At 38.9% G+C, this 17,714-nt stretch overlaps 2 protein-coding genes across 10 annotated transcripts in view; one reads left to right on the forward strand and one right to left on the reverse strand.

Moving 5' to 3' along the window:
• foxp1a (forkhead box P1a) overlaps positions 1–4,043 on the forward strand; it is a 49,390-nt gene extending 45,347 nt beyond the window's left edge. For all 5 annotated transcript variants that reach the window (XM_042751212.1, XM_042751211.1, XM_042751214.1 and 2 more), the window contains 6 exons: positions 156–232; positions 386–487; positions 562–683; positions 772–835; positions 1,131–1,294; positions 2,687–4,043. In XM_042751212.1, coding sequence (XP_042607146.1) covers positions 156–232; positions 386–487; positions 562–683; positions 772–835; positions 1,131–1,294; positions 2,687–2,831 — 674 coding nt within the window. In that variant the 3' untranslated portion in view covers positions 2,832–4,043. The remainder of the gene's footprint in view (positions 1–155; positions 233–385; positions 488–561; positions 684–771; positions 836–1,130; positions 1,295–2,686) is intronic.
• Positions 4,044–4,291: 248 nt separating this feature from the next.
• tns2a (tensin 2a) overlaps positions 4,292–17,714 on the reverse strand; it is a 50,217-nt gene continuing 36,794 nt past the window's right edge. For 3 of the 5 annotated variants that reach the window (XM_042751206.1, XM_042751209.1, XM_042751210.1), the window contains 15 exons: positions 17,396–17,471; positions 17,137–17,266; positions 16,569–16,634; positions 16,146–16,262; positions 14,208–15,659; positions 13,860–14,019; positions 12,584–13,569; positions 11,981–12,112; positions 11,270–11,368; positions 10,502–10,579; positions 9,115–9,192; positions 8,870–9,038; positions 8,680–8,748; positions 6,872–6,901; positions 4,292–6,645 (listed from right to left, as the gene is read on the reverse strand). In XM_042751206.1, the coding sequence (XP_042607140.1) occupies positions 6,504–6,645; positions 6,872–6,901; positions 8,680–8,748; positions 8,870–9,038; positions 9,115–9,192; positions 10,502–10,579; positions 11,270–11,368; positions 11,981–12,112; positions 12,584–13,569; positions 13,860–14,019; positions 14,208–15,659; positions 16,146–16,262; positions 16,569–16,634; positions 17,137–17,266; positions 17,396–17,471 (3,784 nt within the window). In that variant the 3' untranslated portion in view covers positions 4,292–6,503. The remainder of the gene's footprint in view (positions 6,646–6,871; positions 6,902–8,679; positions 8,749–8,869; positions 9,039–9,114; positions 9,193–10,501; positions 10,580–11,269; positions 11,369–11,980; positions 12,113–12,583; positions 13,570–13,859; positions 14,020–14,207; positions 15,660–16,145; positions 16,263–16,568; positions 16,635–17,136; positions 17,267–17,395; positions 17,472–17,714) is intronic. The other 2 variants (XM_042751207.1, XM_042751208.1) reach the window with 2 other exon arrangements.

A 17,714-nucleotide genomic window follows, 5' to 3' on the forward strand; every position in this document is an offset into this window, starting at 1 on the left:
TTTAATTTGTTCAGATGTTTCCAGCCTGTAAAATTATATAAAGTATTGCACAAGCCTGCCTTTCTTTCTTTCTTTCTTTCCTTCTTTCTTTGTGAGAATTACACCTGAAAAAAAATGAAGTCTAACTGACAGCACCCTTCTCCTGTGTCTCATAGATATTGTGCAGAATAAGGAATTTTACCTGAGTGCTGAGGTCAGGCCTCCATTTACATACGCAGCTTTGATCAGGCAGGTAAGAAACCATCATCGAGGTCTGCACCATTATTTCTGACAAGGCCATCAAGCAGGATTTCTGAACAAACTGGAGATGAATTTTAGTTGGACGTTTATTTGTATCTTTCATCAGCTGCCATATGAGATACATGTTCCCCTTTTTCATTTATAGGCCATTTTGGAGTCCCCAGAAAAGCAGCTAACACTAAATGAAATCTACAACTGGTTCACTCGAACATTTGTGTATTTCAGACGCAATGCTGCAACGTGGAAGGTAACTGAAAAGATAGTGTCTTGAATGATTTTCTGTGCCTTGGATCAGTTTGTTAATTTATTCTGTTGTCTCAGAATGCCGTTCGCCACAACCTCAGTCTTCACAAGTGTTTTGTACGAGTCGAGAATGTGAAGGGGGCCGTTTGGACTGTGGACGAGCTGGAGTTTCAGAAAAGAAGGCCACAAAAGATCACTGGGTAATTGCAAATCTCATTGCAAAGATTTCATTTGCACAGATTCCTATGAGGTCATTGTTGTTAATGACATTGATGTCTGTTTCTTCAGATCTCCTCTGGTGAAGAACATCCAGTCCAGTCTGGGTCAGAATCCCACACTGTCTTCTCTGCAGGTATGGAGTCATTCATACATTAGCTACTGTTTTAATAGTTTGAGGTTGGTAAGATTTTTAATATATTATAAAATTTAATTTATTCCTGTGATGCAAAGCTGAATTTTCAGCATCATTACTCAAGTTTTCAGTGTCACATGGTCCTTCAGAAATCATTATAATATGATTGTTTTCACTGTCACACTTTTGATCAATTTAATGCATCCATACTCTATACTTTGGAATGGTAGTTTATTTAACTTGTTTGTAATGTCAGTGTTATTTTCCTTGGTCTTAAAGCATTGTTTCTTCTCAGGCAGCGATGGTGGACAGCAGTCTGCCCCTATATGGCTCAGCATCCATGGGAGCGTCGAGTCTGAAGGCTCTGGCCAGCGCACTGCATGAGGACATGAGTTCTCACGATCATGACGAGGGCTCCCACAGCGACTCCAGCCTGGAGCTCTCTCCTGTGCCCACACTGTGAGTCCACTCTCCTGCCTGTCCGACATCACTCACATAAACCCTGAGAACATCTATCAGCCACTGACTGGATATATTCAAAGATTAGGCATTAAAGTTATTTTGAGTAGAGTAAGATGGGGGAAGATGCCCCCTTAAGGTCAAAGTGCATTTACTTTTAGAATGTGCAGGATGATGATGATAAATCAGACTGTGTGTTATTAGGGGAAATAAATAGAAACATTTGCTAAATTAGTTGTCATAGGTCAAAATGAAAGATTCCAGTGATCGGAATCGGCTGATTTTTCACATGACCAGCCCGGATCGGTCACCAGCCGGTCAGTCTCACATCTTGGTGATTGCAAGCTGATCCTTTTATTGCCAGCGGAGTCGGCAATGACGTCACAGCCATGCGCTGTGTCATGTAAACATGTTGTTTTGTGTGAGAATGATTCTAATTTTAATTGCATTCAGTGTAAACAGCGACTGATAATGTATTTATGTCGTGCCAGATGAGGCTTGCACGGCCTGAGTGAGTGTGTGAGAGAAAAAAGCACACATAAAGTAACTCACAGATATTTGTAGATGCATACTGCGGTAGAAAAAGATATTTATAAAATATGATTTAGCTAAGCAACATTAAGGCCATGATGTTCCTCTGAATATCAATATCAACACTATTGCAATGTGACACTGATTTTATACAATAGTATATCAATAAACAAGAAGTTAAAATTAAGTGACTTAGATTTTAGACAAAACATTGACTGTTATTGCTCAATTTCATTGACGAAAATAGTTCCGATCAAAGCCACAGCAGAACTGTTGTGTGTCTCCGAGCAACATGAATGAATTAATCCACAATCGTTACTGAATCTTTACTGTGTGAATCCACGTTTTTGAATTAATCGAGTCAATGATTCAGTGCCCCATTCATAAAGAAAGTAGTCACTTGCCTCTTTTCTGTATGAATCAACCGTTTGAATGAATCGGTTGAATGAATGAATAAATGACTCACTCGTTAAAACAGACATTTGCCGCCACCTACTGGTGGTTTAGTCGTATTTAAAAGTATCATTGCATTTTTTTTACATGTATTTGTACATTTAAAAAAAAAAAAAAGTAAAACATTGATCTTATAAAAGTATTTATGCATTTGAAATTTTGTTTCAATTTGGTTTTTTGTTTTTTTACATGTAACTATTTTTAAATGTCACAGTTTTCAGAAATAGATCAGTAACTCAGCACTGTTTTGACTGTCAAAATGTCACAAATGTTGATATTCGGATTAAAAGATGAAATTTAAAATAGCATAGCAATTCATCAGAAGTGATGTGATGAGTTTTCTTACTGTACTACTGAAGTCAGATTCTCGGTTTGATCCTGGCTGACGTGAGTGGTCTGTGTTCACAGGCATCAGTCTCAAATCAAAGAAGAGCAGATGGAGGCAGAGGACTACAATGACTCCATGTCTCCAGAGACAGAAGACCAGCACAGTCCAGACACCAACCACCACGAGCCGGGGTTCTCCTCGTCACCTCACTCGTTCCACTGCTGAGATCCTCCTCCATCAGACTCAGAAAACTGACAGCTGCAACTTTTCCTTTTGGGAACAACCGTTTATTTATTGTTTCGATGTACCTGTTTCTGTTGTATGCAGTTTGACCTCACTGGTACTAAAGGGCTCCTCTGTGTTTGAGAATGTCACCCATCAGCTTACAGAGGACAAGAGAGGGCGCTGTAGAGTACACGTCATCTTCGGTTTGTATATTAAACACTATGGCACCTGAACTCCATCAACCGCTTAAAGGGAAGATGATTTCCCTGTCAACTGAGGAAGATGAATTTTTAAGCTGTCTATGATGAGATATTTAGCTTTCCACAAAATCTATTCACCGCAGCTGTGAATGCTGAATGAAAAGCTCTTTGTTGTTGATGCAAGTTTGAATCACCTCTGCCTCAAATACTGTAGGGTTAGTCACCATCAGAGCCGTCGCTTAAGTTCACGGGGCGCTGACGATATTTCGATGGGCAGCTTGGTGAGGCTGTAACATAGAGGACCTGACGACGGTCCCGGTAACGTGTGGCCTTAAATTTCGGGCTGCTTATTGGTAGAATGGAAATTGAAATTGTGAATGTCTTTATCTTTTGTACCTCTGTTTTTTTCAAGATAAAAACAAAACCAAAGGGGAACATTTTATAACCAGCACTTGATGAATGTTTTTGATTTGTTTTTCACTTAGTGTGTACAGAAGATTACTGTATTTTCATTATCCAAAACATTTTTTACGCAAAGGAAACTCACAACAGTCCCAATCATTCGGTTACTAGTAAAGCTATACCAAAAGTTTTCTTTAATATTTGAGTTCTTTATTTTAGTTTTTGTATAAGTTTTTCACTGTTATAGAAAGAATCAGCAGTTACCAAAGATTGTGAAAGATGTTTTGATGTTGTGTACCCTGTTTACATTGTCCCCTTTGATATGGCCAAGACTAAGAAGTCTTCATCCGGTGAGTATAGGATGCGTTTAATGTCAAACTCATGACATTGTAAGCATTTTGTAACTGTAATCATGTGATCTGACAACTAGTAATTGTATCACAGAGAAAAGTAGATGACAAGGAAATAATGTATAATTGTTGACTGAGTAACTTGTTACATATGTCCAAAAGAAATAGATCTGTTTCAAATCAACTGTCAGTTTGTTCAATAATTCTGAATAAATGGCCTTATGATTAATAAATTCTTGTATGAAAATGTGATAAAATTATACGACGTCTGCTTTTTCCATTATAAATGGAATAAATTCACTTTTAATTTGTTAATGCAAATATAGCTATATGAACAGTGTGTTAAATGCACAACAGAGGGGTACAAAAAGTTAGACTAATCCAATTTGAGGTGTATTAATATGTGTATAACATACATAACTCTCTGATTTAAAGTAATACATGATGATGGTGGTAAATTAATAGAATAGTGCATTAGAACTGAAATAATTCACATCATGCATTCAGATTTGGTACCATGACTTTACATTTATTATATTTTTCACTTGTGCATACACTTAAAATAACATATGGTAATAAAAAAAAAAAAAAACTTATCAAAATCCTTCCATGTAGTTTATTTTTTTTATTTTTTTTACCTTCCAAGTCAGCTGCATGTGTGAAAATATATTACTACATAAAAAGATCAATAAGAAAATACAGAATACAATATATTAAAGTCATAGACGTGTCCTACTGTCAAAAACAGAAATAACTTGTTGCTAAAGGTAAGTAAAATAAACGGCACAGCTTAAAGTAACTGATTGAGTACATGGTCACGTCTTTGGTTATAAACAGCTTCTTGAGATCGTTAAATCATTACGCAAATAATGAAAGTGGAAACGTTCACCTGTCCAATCAGTTTAAAGACTGGTTACATTCCAATATAATGTTCTACTACACAATATAGTAGGCAATGATACAGCATGATGCGTGACGGTCAGTTGACAAAGCTATGTGTTGTATATGATGTGGATGGTTATGAACCACTGTCTGCCTTATTTTATATTCAATTTATGAACAGTGCATGAAATACACAACAAATGGGGACAAAATAAAGTTCCTTGCTACTCTAAAGGTAACCAAATTCTCTCTGGGTAATTAATTATCACATGACCATCAGCCTTCCATTATGACATCATACTACATGACATTTAAATCTTCCTAATACTGGAACTCCAGCAGCGCACAACAGCTGCTCAGCATCATGACTACGCCATGTCTGGTCCTCCATCTGTTTCTCCATCTCAAACGCTCAGTAACTTTCCCTAGCATTCGCAGACACCGGGCCAGAATCAGAAACTATGGAAACTTGTTCCACCAAAGCATTAAAAACAAAGGTAGAGTTTTTCACACAGTTTGGACTTTTTCTCTCAATTCTGAGAAATAAAGTCAGAATCGCAAGATGTTAACTCAGTATAGTGAGACATAAAAGTCAGAATTATAAGAAAGAAACTCAAACTTGTGAGATGGAAACAAAATTACGTGAAAATGACAGAATTACAAGATAGAAACAGAATTGTGAACACAATTACAAGAAAAAAGTCAGAATTACAAGACAGAAACTCAGAATTATGATATCAACTCAGAATTGTGAGATATAAACAATTACAAGAAAAAAGTCAGAATTTACAAGATATAACTTCAAAATTGTGAGATATAAACAGAATTATGAGAAAAAATTAGAATTACAAGCTATAAACTCAGAATTGTGAGTTATAAACAGTTACGAGAAAATTTCAGAATTACAAGATACAAACTCAGAACTGAGATATAAACATAATTACAAGAAAAATTTCAGAATTTACAAGATAGAAACTCAAAATTGTGAGACAAACAGAATTAAAAGAAAAAAGTCAGAATTACAAGACAGAACTCAGAATTGTGAAATATAAACTCAGAACTGAGACATAAACAGAATGAAGAGAATCATTCAGAATTCCAAGATAGAAACTCAGAATTGTGAGATATAAACATAATTACAAGAAAAAGTCAGAATTTACTAGATAGAAACTCAAAATTGTGAGATAGAAACTTAAAATTTCAAGAGAAAAGCTAGAATTGTGAGATAAGTCACAATTACCCTTACTCATTTATACATTTTTTTTTTTTTTTTTTTTACTGTGGCTGAAATAAGTTTCCAATAGAAACCATGGCACCTCCTTTCCAGTTAAAAGGACAAAAACACACTGGAATTTGGCTTTTGAATAAAATAAACATTTTCAACCATAATTTAGTGTGTCAAAACTCAAAAACCAAATTGACATCAATATTTCTAAACTGATGATTGTCATACTGCGGAGACTGTTAGCTGTGCAATTCAGAAGTTTTGAGTGCATATATATAACAGATTTATTTTATTCATGGGTCAATAACAGTGCTTTATATTTTTGAAAACCCCTGCTGCCAGGGTTGTTTAACAATCTTAGTGATTTTATTTCATAAAGTCATTTACAATCCCATGAACACTAAAACAGCTCTACAAAGGCAAAACCACAACAGTCTGCTGGCTTCAGTTTGGTTACATTCTGTAGTATATTTTGCTTTGGCATCATGTTAGTCAACAGTAAAGCCCTTGTCTTTGCCGAGAAGTCTTAAACTTGACAGAAAGTGCAACATTACAGTCTTGTGGTGTGCGGCAGTGTACGTGAAGATAAACCATCCTCCTCGTCCCCGGGGCCCTAGCGTCTCTGTGGTGCCAGCATTACTTTGTTAATGAAGTTGACGATGGCAGTCGCGGGCTGTTCAGGATCCAGCTCTGCAAAAAGATGGCACACATTCTCCGCCACGCTGCCGGGCTTCTTGGCAACAAAACCAAATACTCTGAGAGGAGACAAAGAGATACGGGAATGGGTGACTGGGGATAAAATATCGGTCAGACTTGCAATCCAAATGAAGAGTGAATGGACAGACAGGATGATCGGGACTATGGTAATATAAGAGTAAATTAACATGCACATAAGCACAAAATCAGTTTCCTATCAGGAGCAACATTGACGAAACAAGCTGTCTGAATAGTCCAGATGACACACATATCAATTAGACTTACTTAGAGGTCGTGCTGTCTGAGTTAGTCCACCTACGGCAGCAAGAGGGAGACAGAGACAAGACTGAGGAACAGACTCACACACACACACACACACACACAACACTCTCACACACGGATGCTGCAGCCAAACACGAGCATGCACTCAGTCTGAGGACAAATACATACTCTACACGAGTACTGTGTATATTTAGTCTTGATTTCACTTACTTGTGTAGAGTATACTTTGGATGTAACACACAATGCTTTGAGGCTTCATTTTGGAGGTCTACGTCAAATCATATTTTGTGAATTGTAACTGAGAATCTGTTTTTAAAGGATTAGTTCCCCCAAAAATGACAAGTTTCTGTAATACATCCATAATTAAAACAAAACATCTTCAAACCACTGCTTCTGGTTAAAATATGAGTACTCTATCTATAATATTGCTTTTGGCCAATGAAAAAGTTTTGTGTTCTGAATCAAGAGAGAAATATGCATGAATGTGTCTGTGGATTTTGATGAGAAATTTTCACTGGAGGAAGAGTTATTTTATTTTATTGGTTGATTTTTTTGTGAGAGGTTATTGTTTTTTTTTATGGACGTCTTGATGGGTTTGTTGCTTATAATTTTTCTCTTCACAATGACAGACTGGAGTCATGTGGATTATTGTGACGTTTTTATCAGCTGTTTAGATTCTCATTCTAATGGCACCCATTCACTGCAGAGGACCAAGAGAAGTAATGCAAAATTTCTCAAAAAAAAAAAAAAAAAAAAAATCTATTCCAACAAAGAAACAAACATCTACATATTGGTTGGCCTGAGGGTGAGTACATTATCAGTAAATTTTCATTTTTGGGTGAACTATTCCTTTAAGTTTGCTCATAGGCACATACATTTTTTTTGGGCTCATGCAAATGAAAAATGCTCTTTCCTGTAACATCTGGTTTAATGTTATTGCCTCAAATTCTTTAGATGCAAGACTGGTAGCTGTGTGCCATGAAAGAGCGTTTACAAAATAAAAATCATAGAGCCCAAACAATTTACAGGGTTCAAAGTGATGGTTTAAGAAAAGAAAAGTGTTTTGTCTGCACAGGGTGGGCTTACATTTCAAAGCCCCAAAGCTTGTTTTACATAAAACTGGAAATATACACACATAAATGATTTTTAAAAAAAAACATTTATGCGCATACTGCACACACAGACAGAGCAGCCCACACAGAATCATGCACTACTTGATTAAAATTTAGAACTACTACTAGTTCTAGGCAGGCAACTGTTGAAAAGAAAAGAAAAAAACTGGGGAAAAAAAACAGCAAAACAAAAGATAAAAAAATACAAAATGTAAACAAGAACAAAACAAAGCAAAACAAACCATCAAACAAAAAAGCTAAACAAAACATCAAACAAAAAATATATATAAAATGTAGTAAAAATCCTCATATATCAACAAAAAGAAAACAAAAGCAAAAAAAGCAAAGAAAGAACAAAATAAACCAAAAAACATTACACAAAACAAAAAATAAGAAAAAATGAATGAAAAAAAAAACTCTCTGATATCGAAAGCAAAACAAAATAAAGAAACAAAAAAACGAAACAAAAACAAAATCCTCATATATCACATTTTCCTTTGTATATTTGCATTAACGGTTTACTTAATGGTTTGTAATTGCATTGGTTGCGGGATGCACTGCAAACTTTGCATACTGTTGTACAATACACTTTAATATAAAATAATGTAATAACAAATAACCACGTTTGAGAAAACGTAGAGTAGATATATAAACCACACTTGTACACCAGTCCTTGTACACCAGTTCACATTTTCTCACCTCCTGTCTTGTGGGTCCACACTGCTGAAAGTCACGCTGTTGATTGGATAATGTCTCCTGAAAAACATCCTGAAAACCCAGCCTCTCATAGTCAAACTCAGTGTGACAGTCTGTCTTCACATTTCTACTGCTCAGAGAAAACTGAAAAAATGATATGCTTATACTTATAAAGATAGACGAGTGGGCGTACCTGCGCTGACTGTCTGTCAGTGTAATGCCCTGGACTGACACCTTAAAGTGGACCACTGTCGCAGAGGGCCGAGGGCTGCGGGACATTGAAGCCCCTGTGGCCTTAGCGATAGCTTGGGGTCCCGTGAGAGACTCAGTCTCAACTGAGTTCAGGTACAGCACATTGCAGGCTGTGGAGAGACATCAGAGGTTATAGATGTTACAGTAAAGTAACACATGAGGATAGATGTACTGGTTCACACTCACCTGCTCCCAGTTTCAGAAGGTCTGCAGCTGTACTCATGTTACTCACAGGCTGAACCTCCACGAATTCACCTATTAGGTCTGAGAGTGTGACATCATGATTTATAGCCCAGTCTGTGAGATTCAAACACTGGCAGTTGCTTAAATACAAATCTTGTGATCATATCTGTGTACACTATGGTTAAAAACTGTGGTAATTTTTATTTTTAATATATTTGGTTTGTTTTTGAAAGAAGTCTCTTAAACTCAACAAGGCTGCATTGATTTGATACAAAAAAATACAGTGAAAGTAATATTGTGAAATATTTTTTTACAAATTATATCTGTTTTCTTTTTAATATATTTTAAAATGTAATTTATTTCTGTGATGCAAAGCTGATTTTTCAGCATTACTACAGTCTTCAGTGTCACATGATCCTTCAGAAATCATTCTAATATGATGATCTGCTGTTCGATTTATTATTATTATCAATTTTGAAAACAGTTATGCTGTTTAATATTTTTTGTTAATGTTTCAGGTAACTTTGATGAACACAAAGTTAAAAAGAAAAGCAATAATTTAAAATACATATCTTTATAACATTATAAATATATTAACTGTCACTTTTGATCAATTTAATGCATCCTTGCTGTATTAAAATAATAAATTTATTTAAAAACAATTGGAGCTGTATGTATAATATGCACCTGTATATATCATTTTAGAGCTGTATGTATAGTATAATATACAGTACTACGTGGTAATGTATATATAATATTGTGTATTGAGTATGTGTTTGTCCTCTTTAAACTATTATACATTCACTACCATTTTGTCTATGAATAATACTGCATATTATACATACAGCTCCATGACAAAATAAATATTTTTTTTAGTTCAGCTGTCTGTCTAAAAATAACTGCTACAGCAAAATAATACAATAGACAATAAATAAGACAAAAAATGAATGACACATTATGTATATTATCTATAACTTACAAATTATCTATAACATTGCCATGCAAAAAAACATAAAGTCTAAGCAGTGTTGTCTGATTCACAAACATGATTCTTATGAGTGGTTCTTTTGATGAATCAGAAAATTTTTTTAAAAAAATTACCTTTTGTCAAAGTATAGTTGAATACAGTTATAAGGAAGTAAAATCAATAAATTAAAGAAAATAAAAATACTGTTTTGTTTAGTATGTAGTAAAAATCTACAGAATGCAGAATATTATGGAAACTACGGTGTTTTAGTTTAATGAAAAATACTTTGTCTGTTTCGTTGTTTTAAAGCCTTGCCTTACAACTCCTCATAAACTCTATCCCCACAATGAGCGCATGTTGTGTCTGTGCTTTCATCATTCAGTGATATCTCAGCGTGTTGGTGACGTGTAGCGTTTTGTTTACCTTTCTCTGGGATGCGGAGGGCACAGGGCAGAGAGATAGGTGTAATCGAATGCTGATACACCAGTGCTGAAAGACTCCCTACCAATGACAAAACACACACAGAGGACCTCAATACTTAGCTTTCATAACACTTCAACTTTATTTACCTTTAAAACTGATGTGCCAGATTGCAAAACCCCCAGAATGTAGCCAGACACCAACTAATTGCAAGCATAAAATAACTTTTCGGCTTTCTAATACAGAAAAACAAACGCTACATCAAAGATATGAGCTTTATCTCTATTTCTACAACTCAAGGTTGTCCTTTCGCTCTTTTTATGAAACAGTGTTCTGAACTATTTAGCATATTCAGCACTCTGCTAGAGTACATGATGGAGGTATCCTGGAGATTGGACAGTATTGCTGTCTGAATACCTTGCATGCATTGAGCAAACTGATCCCCCCCTCAGATATCTCAGGAAAGTGCAAACTTATTTTCACACAAACCTAAGCTCAACTTTCAAACAACTTTCAAATTCAGGGAGGCTGTTCTATTAACTTCAACTCTGTACTCAGATATTGGTCTTCCAGATCAGGTTTAAGACCACAAGAACTTTCTAACATCTTCATAATAAAATGTCAGGTTTGGAATGACATGAGGGTGAGTAAATGATGACAGAATTATCATTTGTGGGTGAATTATCCCTTTAAGCTGAACTAACACTAAGCTAAATAAGTTTTTGGCGAGCCAACCCGTAGACTTTCATAGAAGATTCCTGAACTGCTCACCAAAGTAGGGCTCATTTTGACAGCCCTTAATCTTCACTCCTCGAGGCCCTGTCTCAATCAGGAAGTGTCGAACCAGCTGTTCCAGAGGGTCTCCTCCTGCTAACAGACAGGAAATTATATCTTTAGTCAAATCATGACAACCTTAGATAAACATATCACTGTTTAAAGGTAAAAGTCACACAAAACATTTTCAAAACAGTTCTCAATGCTTTCTCAATTAAATATTTAGTTGAATTGTACAAAATTAAACTGTGCACTTGGTCCAGTATTAATTATGACAATAAAATATTCAAGACAATGAAAAGCTCAAATTCAAAGTTTGCCGTGACTTTGCTTTTGTAGCTAAAAATGTGTCACAATAATTTCACTGAATTCATTTTAATTCTACTTACATTTAAATTTGAATTGCACTTCTACTTTGTGTTTGCTGCCTCAATTCAAATTGGCAATGGCATTCTCAGTTCAAATCTGAATAGAGCACAACCCTATCAACCAATTTGTTTGTCCAATCAAAGACAATCATCATTTTTGAAATTCTGTTTGGTCCAGAAATGACACACTTCAGCTTTTGCTCTAAATTCTTGTGATGTTTAGCTCAGATAGAGTACTTCAGGTGCAGTCGTGTGTTTCCTGTGCAGACAGAGAGCTTTGAGAGAAACACTGAAGCAAGATAAATGTTTGTGTGAGGAAATGCCTGCAGATGTGGCGTACCTTTGCTGCTATGGTTACTGACGTTGGGGGGTGGGCTGGCAACTTTCAGGGCCAGACCGTAGGCCCCCTGGAAAGAGTTACTGTCTCGGATGAGGAAAGCCCCTGGCTCTTTTTCCTTCAGTGCTGCTATAGCTGTTGAACAGAGACAGGACAGTTTAATGAGACATCGCTATTTAAAAAAAGATCCAAGCATATGGAACAATAATGTTGCAGCATGTCCAAAAACACTACAGCACAAAAGTAAGCATCATTAGTACTGCTCATACTAAGGGTACAAGGGTACAAAAGTACAAGGATCACTAATAAGACATGGCTGCGTTTGCACAAACAAAACGGTTTATGCAAAGATCAATAGCAATCACCAATAACGCTGGGTATTTATTGATAGACATATCCTGATTTCAATTTTGATTCGATTCTAATTCATTTTTGGGATATTTTTGGAAGGCAACTCAAAAGCCACATCTTGCCATTATTTTGCAGTATACTGCACTTATGTTTTACAAATGCAGATTGTTCTTATTAGCAGCTGGCCATGAAGGCATCTCTAAACTCCATTTAGTTTTATATGGTTAAATTATAAGACAACAGTGGTTGTCTCACCTTGCTCTCGGGAGATGCCAGGTTTATACCAAAATCGAGAGCTGTCCTGCACAAATTTCACACTGACATTGCTGCCCATCTCACCCTCCACACCAACTTCTCCCTGTCCAGCGGGCAAAGTCAGCTCTCCTACTGAAGGTGAGAATGTAACGTGGTGTTGGCCAGAGGGCTGATGACTCATGGATGCCCTCAGCGTTCCAGACCTCCCATTGGGTGATCCTGGCAGGCCGGATTGGTGGCGTTTCTCAGGGAGGGGAGGCTGTGGGACGGAGGCGGCTGGGCACCCTGAGTTGGAGCCTGGTGGAGGAGATGGGTTGCAGCAGGCTGGAGAGATGGGAAAGGTGGGAGTGGAGCTGGGGCTGCCATCCATACTGTGTCCTGCAGGAAGTGAGGTTTCAGAGCCCAACATCAGCTTCCTACCCAGTGTCGCGAAACCAGGCACTGGGGGCTCAGGGGAAGAAGAGCTCTCGTGTTCGCCAGTGGGCGGCTGAGGGGACGCAGGGGCAGAAGAAGCAGAAAGGGTGTCTGGTTCAGGAGATGGTGATACTCCATTGCTCTGTGAGTGATCTGGGATGGACTCGGACAGGATGGGAGAAGAGGGACCTGGTGAGCATGCTGGTTTAACAGTCTCAGTTGATTGTGGTACCATTTCCCCTGTGGGTGGCACTGTAGCAGCAGTAGGAGAGCTGTTTGTTTGTGAGTGGGTGGATTCTGATGAAGGTGTTAAAGGGGTGGAGTGTTCAGCTGAGATTTGAGGTGTGGAAGGTGTCGTTGGTGAGGAATGGGCAGAGAGTTGTTGGGCAGTGGTGGGTGTGGCAGGAAAGGGATGTATCTCAGGAATCTCTTGACTGGAAGAAAGTACAGTTTGCAGAGATCCCATACTGGTAGTGGTGGACTGTAGGGCAGGTGGGTGTGTCCTGTTGTGGGAGTGGGCCAAACTGCTTTCACTGTTCACCTCTCTTGACTCATGGACACTCAGACTAGGACTGAAAATGGAAGAAGAAATCAACACAATGTTAACTTAAGTCAGCAGGTAAAATTTTCATCTACTGTAGGAGTAGCCAACTGTGCTCCTGGGGGATACCAGACTACAGATCACCAACCCCACTCTAACACAACTGCTGTTATTTTCCGGTAACCCTGACCACCATAATTAGCTGGTTCAGTTTTGTTTGAAGGATTGGAGATTAAGGTTCAGGTGGTTTAGGTGTGTTGGATTAGGGTCAGAGATAAACTCTGCAGGAGTAACCCCAGATCTACTTATAAATACAGTTACCTCTCCTGGGTTCGCAAGGGGCTGCTTGTGTGGACTGGTGTTGGAGGTCCTGAAATATCAGAGGGTGTTGAACATGGGGCATGTGGATCTCGATGTGTCCGCCGCAGGTAACCATGGGAAATGTGACTACGCCAGCCTATGCTATCTGCACCAGGGCAATCTGATAGGGATAGCATACAGACTGATGGAAAATTTGATCATACACAGATGAAACTGAATGCAGATGAAGGGCATACACATTTATTTAATATAAGATGATGAAAACTTGTCTGCAAAAGATTATAATTTAAAGAAAGTTCAATACACTGTAATAAGGACTTTAATTGTATCTGCCAAGTCATTTCTCACCTGTATTTGTATCAGAGGTGTACTGCTGAGGGTGGGAGTCTGGTTGGTTAACTGTAGGTCCACTGGCATGGTGCACTGGGCCAGGACAGGAGGTGGAGGGAGGTGGAAGCGGGGATGTGGACTCAGACTGGTAACCCGAGGCATAGCCACGACTCTCTGAGGGTGACGGCTGGTAGGGGGAACAGGGGCATGTCTGGTGTGGTGTCTGGTATCCACTGGAACTGCTGCTGTATTTGAGATCCAGATGGGCATGAGAATGGGACCGGGAGGGTTCAGGGTATGCAGGATGGCCTGCGGGAAGTGGATCGAAGTTAATTGTTGGTAACTCATGACTGTGAGGCCCGTAGGGGGATACGGTAGCCCTTTTGTGCCAGTATTCTGCCTCTCGTTCTCTCTCCCACTGTAGTTCTGCTTCTCTGTCTCTTTCCCAGTGCAGAGACATTTCTCTGCCCCTTCTTAGCCCTGCCTCCCGGTCCCATATCTCTGCCCCTCTTTGCATATCAGCCTCTCTGCCCCGTCTTAACCCAGTATCCCGGTGAAGCTCTGTCTCCCTTTCCCAGTGTATTCCCTCCTCTCTGTCCAAACGGAGGGTGTGGAAATCTTCTCGCCGCAGACAGCAGTCCCGACAGGGGCAGCCAGGTGTCACTAGGCCATCTATTATCATGACATCGTGGTAGGGGCTGCTGGGTTTTGGGTGGTGTGGATGGTTGTGGTGGTGGTGGGGGTATGTAATGTACTCGTCTGCCCTACAGAGCAGTCGGGGAGACAGACTATGTGGATGGGGACTGATCTCTTGGGTTGGATATGGACACAGGTGGCGTGATGGCCCATCTGAGCAAGTGCGATGAAGGTAGTGCTGTGGACCTTGTTGGCGGTCCCAGAGCAGATCTGGTGGCGGCAGGGATTGGTGAGGATGGGCACTGTGGTGTTGGCAAAGCCCTATGACGGATGGCATCCCTGGAGAAGGAGCCCCTGTGGGTCCATTAGTGGTGGTTGGACGATCAAGGCAGTACCCATTGGATAAGTGGTGGAGTCCATCGCATCTAGGCTCAGCACAACGCTGGGATCGATAGCCCACCCGACATGAACACGAACGCCCTAACCTCAGTGACCCAGTCCTTTCAGGAGGCAAGGAATCACCGTCGTCCAAAATGGCTGTTTCTCGGTCACGATCCCTCCCTCCATCACCTTCAATCCCACCCAGCAGGCGCTCAAGCTCCTCTCTCTCTTGCTGAGTAGGCGGGGCCTGTCGAGTCGGCTCATCGAGCCGGTCAGGTGGGACGGATGAGTGTCCAGAATCAGTGCTAACAGACAGAAGTTGACTTGGACGCTCCTCAGAGCTCCTTGCAGGACTCCCATTGGTGGAGGGCAGGGAGGTGGAGCCTGCAGCTTGGCGCTTTTTAACCTGAGCGTACAGGCTGCCATCTAGAGGTCCACGTGTGTGTGCGATATCTGGAGGAATGTATGAGAGTTGTTTTTTTAATCAATGTTTAGTGCAAGAAAGAATGTAAAGGTCCATATTTTGCCCATTTATATTTCCCTAAAGCCCATTTAAAATGAAAAAGGAACTCATGTATCATGGTGAGAATTCAAAATGCAAACAGCAGTCTTATTAAATAACGTGACGTATGCTCATTTGCTGTTGAACAAACACTGGTTATGATAAAAAAAAACACCTCTGTCAAGGTGTCAATGTGTAAACCTGACCATTTGTTGATGTGCCCATGGTTGTGATGGTCCCATGGTTATGTCTGAATCTCAATTTTGCCTCTTAATTTCAATAATCTGATCTGGCAAGATGTTGTAAACATTGTAGAGAGTAGCATCAAACTTTTACTTCAAAATAAAAAGGAAAGTCCTGTTTAAAATAATACAGTATTTTCCCTTTGAAGGCTTGAATAAACACCAGTATGTGGTTGTATGAATGAATAGTTGTACCCTCTAGGCTGTCCTGATGTCTCTGATTGAAGTTCTCATATGAGTCCCAACGCACCACCGGATCATTTGTGTTATAGTCCACGCTGACAGCTGGATCATTCCTCTGGCTCACCCTCCCTGGATCAAACACACAAACACACACACACACACACACACACACACACACACACACACAAACACACACACACACACACACACACACACACACACACACACACACACACACAAATTACAACCAAGTACATTTACCTTATAACACAGTTAAAGACCACATGATATGATAGCACCCTGCTGTTTCAATGGCAAATGTTGTGCATCAGCTCAGGAAAGAAAATTGTGTTAGTCAAACAATTTCATGGTCCCTTAATCTTCAAACAGTTAGTATGAACTTTATCTGCAGTTTGATTAAGGATTTGATGTTACCTTTGATTTTCTCAGGCCCAGATGAAAATACAAATTCCACTGTGGCATCAGAGGGAAATCTGTCATCTACAGGAAACAGTGGGAATAGAGATTGTTAATCATTTGGAAAACAGAAGACCCTTGCCAACTAATAATATTTGTCATTTATAATGGGCTTTGTATATAATATCCTCTCCATACTACACACTTCATAAATATGGTTTTGATTATAACGATGATTAATATCTAGGAATTTTCCCAGAGTTTTACAAGCAATTAAAGTTGCCTCCCATGCTTGTATGTAAGCCCACAGAGAATCTATTGTCACGTGAAAGTCTGTATCTCATCTCAATTACACAGCTGTGGTGCGCAGGTGTAACCCAATGGGAACAAGGGTGATAATTTACAGCACAGCTAAAAGAACACAGACCACCGAAATAAAAAGCACATCGTAAAAAAACCAAGCTCAGCTGATATCCCAAAGCCATTTCAGCTCAAGGCGGTCAGAGTTGGACAGGCGCCTCTGGGTTTATTGTACAAATATATGAGCTTGGCATATGATTCTTGGCTTGTTCCATTAAGAATGTACCTGAACAAGCTTCATCAAGTTCCCCTTTGCCGAACCAGAGCTGAGCTCCATGAATGGTGCACGTATGAAATTGCAGTCGAAACACAGAGTCCCTCTCAGCAGACTGAACCCGCCTGTGATAACACTTTACCTACAGGAAAGACAGAAAAAGAGACCATAAAAGTGACAGAGAGCGAGAGAAAGAGATTAAAGTATTGGAAATGCCTATAGTTTTGACAGTTGTAATATATCAGGGTCAGATAAAAACAGCCCCACATACCATGATGTCTCCTTTCAGCAGCAGTGCAGGCTCAATAGTAACAATCAGCCGTCTGCTCCCAGAGCCCTGCAGATCACTATTATTAACAAAAAAAAAAAAAAAAAAAAAATAATATTATATATATATATATATATATATATATATATATATATATATATATATATATACACGGTTTGCAAAAATACTCTTTAAACTAGATTTATTATTTATTCATTTCCTGAAGAAGATATGAAGGGTTAAACACCCCATTTCAAAATGCTAGGTAATACTTAGTAATATATTAAACAGCATAGTGGTGCCTGTCATAGCAAACACCATT

The sequence above is a fragment of the Cyprinus carpio genome, chromosome B23 (assembly GCF_018340385.1).
Source record: "Cyprinus carpio isolate SPL01 chromosome B23, ASM1834038v1, whole genome shotgun sequence".
Taxonomy (NCBI): domain Eukaryota; kingdom Metazoa; phylum Chordata; class Actinopteri; order Cypriniformes; family Cyprinidae; genus Cyprinus; species Cyprinus carpio.